This window comes from Bradysia coprophila, assembly GCF_014529535.1.
Source record: "Bradysia coprophila strain Holo2 chromosome X unlocalized genomic scaffold, BU_Bcop_v1 contig_45, whole genome shotgun sequence".
Lineage (NCBI taxonomy): Eukaryota > Metazoa > Arthropoda > Insecta > Diptera > Sciaridae > Bradysia > Bradysia coprophila.
Genome location: NW_023503339.1, coordinates 910,595 through 920,295, shown reverse-complemented (window position 1 = coordinate 920,295; position 9,701 = coordinate 910,595). Strand labels below are relative to the sequence as shown.

Below are 9,701 nucleotides of genomic sequence, written 5' to 3'. Positions count from 1 at the left end.
ACTGGCGAACTGTCACAAACAAATCTATTTTGTATTGAAAGCTAACACCTTTGTGGTGATTATTGTCGTCTTATATTTTGCCAAAATAATTTTTTTAGACATCAGGCATATCAGTAGTTTAACTGTCGGATCTATTACTTCGTTTTAATCTACCAACCATTGACGTCAAATCTTTTACTTCATTATTTTGAACATACTTTTTTCTATGTAAGATCGCAGTAGTGTTAGGCTGTTTGCTGTCGTTCATTCCTGCAGTCGCTATCTCTAACAGATGATACCAGTCAAAGCACCTAAGTGGTTTGTTCCAATACCCTTTCTAGCAAACAAACTTCGTTTTGAAGCTGTCAAAATACCACCTCATTCCTTTGTTTGTACAATCATACATTGTTGACTAATTTCTGATATTACATGTAAAATGCGAAAGCTACGTTGTATTTTTACCACCTTAATAAATGTAGTTACCTTGCTAGAGAGGGTATTGTCCATCCGTACAACACAACGTATTTTTGGAAGATGTAGTTTCATGAGTCGGGTTCGTAAAAACTCGTTGTTGAACCTCTGTCATGCATTCTAATTTCATTCTGTAGGCGTAAGTGATTGAGAGGCTTATGTGAATGAGACTTTCGTGTTCCTAGAAATCTCCATAATTTAAACTTACCAATTTATTCACTTCCACTTACCATCTGTCACTTTTTAGGATAATTTTTTGCAGTTTTTACACTAATTTAAACAGACACGTATCGGTTGGTCCTCACCAAAACTTTTCGCCATTTACTTTAGGTATTTTCAATTTCAAAATGCGAAATGTAAAAAATTGTAATAGATTTACTTTGAGTGAGCAGTTACGCCTTATTACAGGTCAGTTAAATAATTCAATTAGTACCACATGAAACTCGATTTTTAAATTATTGTTTTATGTTGTTTCACTTTCATCTTGTTAATGATGGAACAATCCATGCTACTCGAAATGAAAAATGTTGATTGATGCGACAGTGACTGATTAAAATGCATGTTGTGTGGCTAGTTTAAAATATCTGTTCCGAGTAAACATATAACGGTCATGGACAGGATATCGATTGAAAATCGGCAAATTTGTGCACACTTACTCTCTCTTCGACAGCCACCTTTCGAGATTTCCAGACAAATTCACAAACTGCAATTACGCAGGCAACTCCCATGCCGCCCATCAAAACCACAAACACACCACCGACATTTGCTAGACCCAATTCGTTTGCAGCTGAACTTGATTTGGATGTGTCGTCCTATTTAAGGATGTAAAGTTGTAGTAAGGATGTAAAGTTGTAGTATGGAATAATAAGTTATATTGAAAAAGCCTTTCAAAACTCTAAACTCTAAAGAACTCAAAATATTCAAAGAAATTTAGGGGGTATTTATCCATTGACTCCGTTTGGTACTGTCAGTATCAAGAAAGGTATTTGCCATTCCTTTAGGTGAATGAACTCGACTTTTATTTCCTGGGGATTTGCTCAGGAAGAGCTGAAAAGGGCTGAAAACTACTTACACGGCAGGATCCTCCACCACGTTTTTCTTTCCACCAACGAGTCTTCAAAATATGCAATTTTCCTTCTTCTTGTAGTTTGAGTACAGCTCCACTTATAGCCGTTCTGTACGGTGAGTCTAAACAAAATATTGATTATATACCCGTGTTGAGTTGAGCATAAGTAATTTGATTTGTTTTCTCACTTGGTGGCATTGCAATTCCATATCCCTTAGAGTCAAGCATGCTTCCAACTTGGGTTAATTCGCAATTCCTTTCGATCACGTATTCAATGGATGTGGATTCCATCAAAAATGCATAGCTTCCTGCATCATAAACGATACAAATGTTTAATGCGTGAACAATTGGTTCTCTTCTGTCGTTTGATTATCGGAAGACTTCCAGCAAACGAACGTTACCTTTTCCTTTAACAACTCTTTCAACGCCTTCAATATTACTAGTTGTAAATACCGATGGTCTAGCCGACTCCATAAAAGACCACATTCGTTGATATGTTGTAAAATTGGAATCCTGAGGCAAATAAATTGAAGAAAAAAGAATTGAGAGAAGCAATTTGAACGAATTACTCTGAAAAAGGATGCTGTCGATCCACCATAGAGAGCACCGTATTTTATCTTCGTCTGTTTAGCCAAATCCTCAGCACTTTCAATGGGTGAGTCCATTCGTTCAACGGTTAAAAATGCAGCTAAATTTGCGGTGTACGAGGATATCATAATCAGTGTGAAAAACCACCACATTCCAGCTACCATTCTTGTAGAAACAGCTCTGTAAAAGTTTTTTGTTTGTTTAGACAAACCATTCTAGTCGTTATCGGTAGTCTGGTAAACTCTTTTTTACTTGGGCAAGAAGTCACATCCCTGTTGCATCAGCGATCCAATAGCAAACCACATGCAATTCATCAGCGTAAATTGGGTGTCATTTTTATCATGTGGATTGCATGATGACGGTGTCGTCCATTCATATGGTGTGAATCTGGCCAGAATAAATAGTAACACAGACACGCCAAGGTATGCAGTTGCCATATAGATCCATACGTCCAACGACAGTGGTGATAGAAATGAGAACAGGTTTGGAGGTTGTTTAACGGGCTTTCGGTAGAGTACGGAGATGCCCAGATTCATAAATGGCATCGTGAAGTCAACGGCCTAGGTGAATGAGTCAAATTCATCGGTAAAATGGTGTTCAATTAATCAACGGATGATGAACGGCATCTTACCTGTTCTCGGTCAAATGTGATGGTTAGGTCGCCGATGGCAATGTCTGCTCTTTGTTCCAATAATTCCCTGACCATTCCGTCCCATTCCCTGTGCAAAATCAGAAGTAAAGTCATTCAGCCATGGCGTACTCATAAGGAAATTGCTCACCCAGTTTCTTTGTTCAGTCCACCGTACCTACCGTCCGGAACCAATCGAAAAGAGTAATTGAAACCCAGTAGTTGTGAAATTTCATGGATCAAATCAATTCCATATCCTTCAAATTGATCGTTTCCGGACAGTTTTTCGGCCGAATCTTTTCGCATGCAGTACGGTGCACTCTAAAAAATAAAGTTCTAAGCCTAAAGTTTCACGAACTCCACCGATCACGTACCAGAATCGTGGTAACGATGAGAGTTTTATTTTTCAAATTTTCCACAATTTCCTTTTGGTGTTCACCGTAGGTTTTTGTGAAATTGACACCTTGCGACGAATTCCAATTGCCCACCAATTTTAGGCCGGTCGGATTCAATTCCACAATGTCCAGAATGAAATCGGTGCGAAATCCCTGATGATCGAATTTAATAACGTTGGTGAGTCCTTTCATTTCCACCTGAGGACAATTTGAAATTTTTTTTTATCCTTTTCAAATGTTGTTTCAAAGCCGAGTATAATTACAATTTTCATGTAGTTGATGAGACTGTAACCGTGGGGCCATGTGTCCTGAAAGTCAATACACGCTTTGATTGTGATTTTGTATCGTTTAAAACTTATCTTAAAGGATCAGGGAGTTTTTTCGGTAATTTATAATCGAATTCGAGGGGCAAATAATCGTGATTGGCACAGCATTTGCTCAGTTTATCCGCCTCTCGTCCAAATTTTAAATCTAGAAAGGTAGATTGACTAAAGACCTTCGACCTTATACATACCTGTCCGTCACACGACAGAGGATGTATGTCGATCTGTTGACTTGTGTCCAAATCGTGCAACGCTTTAGCAAACAGATGAACGGCATCGTACATCAAAGCTGTTTCGACCTACAAGCAATGTAAAATCTTAGAAAGTTCTACAATTGTGCAAGCAATAGTGTGGTCAGTTTCACTAGATTCGTGTTGTAAATGGTTCGTTTGTAGTGTAGCTTACTTTCATAAATGTAAAGTTGCCATGACTCTGAAAGGCCGAGAATTGTACCAATTAGGAACATGTGTTACCGAAAGAGCAAAATTCATTTTTACCGTATTATCGGCTGCTATTAGCGGCTTCGTCCATTCACGAACTGTGTTTTGGACAAGCTGTGAGTACGGATCCACTAAACGAAAGGCAGTTATATTGGTCCCGCCGTAACGAAATTCATCCAAATTTATTGTCTGCAAATCCTGCGGTTCAAATGAAAAGTGTGTTCAATGCCTGAGTGTTTTCAGTACACAATCGTCAAATTTACCAAAGACGTTATCAAGTAACTGTGATAGTCGCTCATCATACCAATTTGCTGGGCCTGTTTCAGTACTTCATAGATTTTCTCAATGCTACAATCCAAAATTATGTGTGCCTCAGCCGAATTTTTTATTTGCTTTAGTAATGGTCTGCAATGAGCGAAATGGTCAATGAATAAAGAATGAATGGTCTCCTGTCTCAACTTCGTTTTTCAAAACTATTTACCGATAATCGCCTGTGTCAGTCAATTGTCGTACAGTGATGGGAAAATCTGATGAGCCATATGCTTTGAGCAATTCTTGTAGGCGTACTAAACCTTCATTCGTTTCGTAAATAATGGTAAACGATTTCCATCCCCATGATTTGACTAAGTCTACATATGCCTAACGAAAAAAAGTTTTTCTTTTTAATTTCAAGAGCAGTTTCATTATCATTAGAATAGTGCGAGCTTGAATGGAACCGACTGAAAGTTTGAAAATTATGTCTTGTAGTAACTTTTAGAAACAACTGCTCATTTGTTATTTACAGCAACGACACAATCATTTAAGCGATTACCTCAGGTTAATGTGGTCTTATATTGAAAAATAATAATAATAAAACGAATAAAGTAAAAGATACTTTAAGCAAAAGGAATGATAGATTTAATGATAACATCCAACGCATTTCAACATGAGTGGTACTCTAAATAGGGTACTGAAACTGGACACTGTAAAATGGCACTGTAAACAAGGCATCAGAACAGTCGGAGCGTTTGCTGCGACTTAGCCCCGTACGACCCGTAATCCTATTTCGTTCGTAACCATAATACGTCCGTAGCCGTAATACGCCCGGAACCCTAATACGTCTACAACCCTCTAATGCGTCTGTTACCAAAATGCAAGTCAAGTTGGGCATGGTCAAATTTACTGAAAGTGTTCATTTTTAAAATTGCGCATAGCGCAATTACGAAAGCCCGTACGAAGTACCTCTCAAATAAAACCAACAATTTACGAGATTATTTTCTATTGGGTATTCAATTATCTCTCAAATGAAACCAAAACTAGCAAAATCGGATGAGATTTACTCGATTTATGTGCAAAAAACACTTAGGGCCCAATAGCGGCCTTAGTCCAAGGGCCCAAATTTGAAACTTTTTTCGCCACGTTCTTTTCGGTATTCAATTACCTTCCATAAAAAACTAAATCTAGCAAAATCGGATAAGATTTACTCGATTTATGTGCAAAAAACACTTAGGGCAGAGTAGCGGCCTTAGTCCAAGGGCCCAAATTTGAAACTTTTTTCGCCACGTTCTTTTCGGTATTCAATTAGATTCCATAAAAAACTAAATCTAGCAAAATCGGATGAGATTTACTCGATTTATGTGCAAAAAACACTTAGGGCCGAGTAGCGGCCTTAGTCCAAAGGCCCAAATTTGAAACTTTTTTTGCCATCATTCAATTCGGCATTCAATTATCTTTCAAATGAAACAAAATCTAGCAAAATCGGATGAGATTTACTCGATTTATGTGCAAAAAACACTTAGGGCCGAGTAGCGGCCTTAGTCCAAGGGCCCAAATTTGAAACTTTTTTCGCCACGTTCTTTTCGGTATTCAATTACCTTCCATAAAAAACTAAATCTAGCAAAATCGGATAAGATTTACTCGATTTATGTGCAAAAAACACTTAGGGCCGAGTAGCGGCCTTAGTCCAAGGGCCCAAATTTGAAACTTTTTTCGCCACGTTCTTTTCGGTATTCAATTACCTTCCATAAAAAACTAAATCTGGCAAAATCGGATGAGATTTACTCGATTTATGTGGAAAAAACACTTAGGGCCGAGTAGCGGCCTTAGTCCAAGGGCCCAAATTTGAAACTTTTTTCGCCACGTTCTTTTCGGTATTCAATTACCTTCCATAAAAAACTAAATCTGGCAAAATCGGATAAGATTTACTCGATTTATGTGCAAAAAAACACTTAGGGCCGAGTAGCGGCCTTAGTCCAAGGGCCCAAATTTGAAACTTTTTTCGACACGTTCTTTTCGGTATTCAATTACCTTCCATAAAAAACTAAATCTGGCAAAATCGGATGAGATTTACTCGATTTATGTGGAAAAAACTCTTAGGGCCGAGTAACGACCTTTGAGCCCTACCAACAAGCTCGCGTTGCATCCTACACAAAAACAATGTTCAGCAACTTTGTTCTACTCGTCAATACCTTTCATTTGATATATCACAAGCAGCTATTGCGTGCGTATTTCGGTAGATATCGTCGAAAGACTGAAAAACACCTATAGGGCCCTAGCTCTGGAAGGGCCGACCCTACCATGCCCATTTTCGAACTTGACCTTACTTTTGTCGATACCAATCGGGGAAAAAAAGAATTTTGAAAAAATGTTGTGATTTGCTCAAGCTAGAGGGGTCACGGACGGACGGACGGACGGACGGACGGATGGACGGACGGACGGACGGACGGACGGACATTTTTTTTATTGCGGATTCGTAGTCTATGAACATAACCAAATGCTTTGCCCTTACTGTCTGCTTCCAATTCGACGTGTTACAAACGGCATATTAATCTTATAAGCCCCCAGTACTTCGTACGGGGCTAAAAAATTTGGACAATTTTTTCATACAAAATAGTACTCTACAGCTGCCAATGTCATTAATAGCACTTTTGCTTGAAATGTGTTGTAACATCGCAATACGTCTGCCATTTCTTAAAGGTTTAATGAGCGTTCAATTTGATAAAATATGTTTCGTCAAGTATTTATAAAATTTTTTACTCACAGCACCCCTGGAAAAAAATCATTACTTCATTGACACATGACAAAGCACCTAGCAGGGTAATAGAAAAAAATAAGGTAGTACTATAATCGAAGTACGCGAATATTTCCATACCTTTTTTTTCATAATGTCATTGCAAAATTACCATTAAGGCTGCTAATGGTATTATTGGTATCAATAAACTACTCTATTTGACGTGTAAAAACCTCTATTACCCTGCTAGGTGCTTTGCACATGAGCTTTAAAGCTCATTTCGCAGGGGCCATTTACATTATCTTTTCCAATTAAGGAAAAAAAAATTGTGAAACACCAATTCTATGGTATGGGAATATGAGATAGTCAATTAAACCAATGTTTTGATCTTGTTACGTGAATGAACATATTCAGATCTTTTGAGAAGAATAATAAAAAACCCAAGTACGACCAAACCTGAACATAATTACCTTCGATAATGTGCTCGGATGCGGATACAAATTTACCAAACAGCTTTCCCTCCGTAATCTATAGTCCCATCTCGTTTCCAAATGGGGCACTTCCATGGTATCACAAATGCTTTGAACATGACTGGCAGTGTGCGATGATTGTGGACCGAAAATCGCTGCGACTCCCATACGTAGCAAGTGACACACTAAAACGTCAATGTCGATAGATTTATTCAACCACAAGTTATTGCTGTAAATTTGTGAAAGTGCTACCTCGTTTCGATGCATGGAAACTGTCCTGCGGTGATATAATTTCGACTTGAGCTGTGAGCTTCGAACGGGGCAAAATCGATTTGTCGGAATTTATTTTGTCGACGGCATAGCGAAATGCATTTTCCTGATTATCATCGCCGGGATGGAATAGACCGCCTGATGGGAATTCGATTGGTTAAGTAATGTAGTTATTAGTAGAGCCGAACAGATTATAAATAAAAAGCTTTTCTGCACAGAACACAACAAAAATAAAACCGTTTATCTACACAGCATATGCATGAATTGGAATTAATTTGGTTTAAAACAAAAATCTGGATCTAAAATTTTGATTTTTGTCGTCGCATCTCAAAACATGTTCCATTATTTTTTTCGGTATAATCCTGGTATTTCCGGATTAACCAACAAATTCGAATGAAAAATTATTCGATTTCATCCAGCAGTATACTGCATCGTCATTCGGATAAATCATTTTATATTGAAGGAGCTTTAAATTTTAGCAGTTGTTGATATTTACAGTAAACGTAAACATTTACTCATTTCATTCCGTGCGTGCATTACAAATTCGTTCATATATGAAAAGCGAAGAAAAAAAATCGTCGAAGAAAAAAAGCCTCTAGCAACATCTCAAAATCAATATTTACCGATTCGTATTACATCCGGAAGGCTTTGTGCTCTGTGAACACTGAACACAATTAACAAAAACTGTAAAATCATTATCCCGTGTGCCACAACTAATTTTCAATAAACAAATAAATAGACGGGACTAATTTTTCCACTTTTCTTTTCTGAACAATCAATCGGATGCTGGATGAATTGGAGTCAAAGACATATCTCCAGTGAATCTGGCGCATGCGCTTCGTGCGCATATCCTGCAAACATGTAAATATTCAATGTGTTCTGTGTGCGATATGGAATGAATTTACGCAAAGCCAACCTTTTTACTATATAGTGTTTGAACAGTGACGGATGGTATAAAAGATCATGGTCTGTCAGAGGTAAAGATGATAACTGTAGTGTGCATTGCACCGTGTACTGATGGTTAAAATCCAAATGAGAGAGATTCGACTTTATACCCGAAATTATTTTATTTAAAATAGACTGCAAGAGCATATGAAACGCGGAGGAAACAAAATTTTCAAAAATTTACAAAATCAATCAAATTGTCCCGATGTCTATCAGTTGATGCGAATTTGGATCGGCAACCCCAGCTCTATTCTGTTTTTCCAACATTTTATGAAAGAAAATTAATAATTTTCAAGAATTGTTGTTTTGCTGGGATGAATAGTCATTTAAAGCCTATTCACCCCAGCAAAACAACAATTCTTGAAAATTATAAACCAAATGCCAGAAATGCTGCAACAGCCAGAATGATGTTTTAATGGATAAATACTCAGTACGGGAAGGTCTACAACCAGCAGTGGATACAATAAAGACTGCAAAAGAAGGAGAAATATGTCCGAGTTGTAGTTTCAGCTACATAGAAATCATAACAGATGGCGTTGCGGCAACGCCATCTGTTATTACCTCTCTGGCTACCGTACATATGCAATTATATACGTATGTGTGGAAGGATGTAAATACCAATTTTTATTTCACGACTATAGGCGTGCTACCGCTGTGGAAATTTGAATACACACCTGCAACGTTAAACATATGTTGGTTGATCCTTCATTTAGAACACCTCTGTCAAAAAGTTTTTCTTAGAGGGAAATGTATATGGTTTCTTCCTATCCATTCACTGACAGCTTTATCGAACTTTGAGTCGAACTTTTGAATAACATACTACAATCAGTAATTCATCTTTCGATAAATTAAATTGTTCTAACTTACCCATTCCGTTGTTTTCAGTTTTAACACTCAATGGTGATAATAAGCCCATCTCACCAGAATAGACAGACAGGTGTAGGTGGAAGATTATAAACAAGTTACGGAGTGTGTACCGTCTAGGAAACCAACTTTAAAAATCCCATTATCATGAAATTTGAATTTCCTTGATTAGAAGACCCTACCCTTTCTATTCATTTATTCCAACTAGTCACTCGCATTATATTATTTGCAATATCAGAGTAGATTTGTTATTTATTGTAAAGTTAGGACAAT

General features: G+C 37.5%; 1 protein-coding gene across 1 annotated transcript; it reads right to left on the bottom strand.

The window, feature by feature from the left end:
* Window positions 1–786: 786 nt before the first annotated feature.
* On the bottom strand, window positions 787–8,443 carry LOC119070061 (glutamate receptor ionotropic, kainate 2). The gene is made up of 19 exons (XM_037174355.1): window positions 8,243–8,443; window positions 7,602–7,757; window positions 7,350–7,534; window positions 4,372–4,529; window positions 4,154–4,295; window positions 3,948–4,088; window positions 3,856–3,882; window positions 3,642–3,749; window positions 3,391–3,435; window positions 3,107–3,325; window positions 2,884–3,053; window positions 2,736–2,823; window positions 2,357–2,664; window positions 2,086–2,284; window positions 1,918–2,029; window positions 1,705–1,824; window positions 1,523–1,638; window positions 1,107–1,262; window positions 787–1,034 (listed from the first exon to the last, which is right to left on the bottom strand). The coding sequence occupies exons 1-19, from the start codon at window positions 8,313–8,315 to the stop codon at window positions 1,026–1,028; spliced, it is 2,532 nt and encodes an 843-aa protein (XP_037030250.1). The 5' UTR covers window positions 8,316–8,443; the 3' UTR covers window positions 787–1,025.
* Window positions 8,444–9,701: the final 1,258 nt, after the last annotated feature.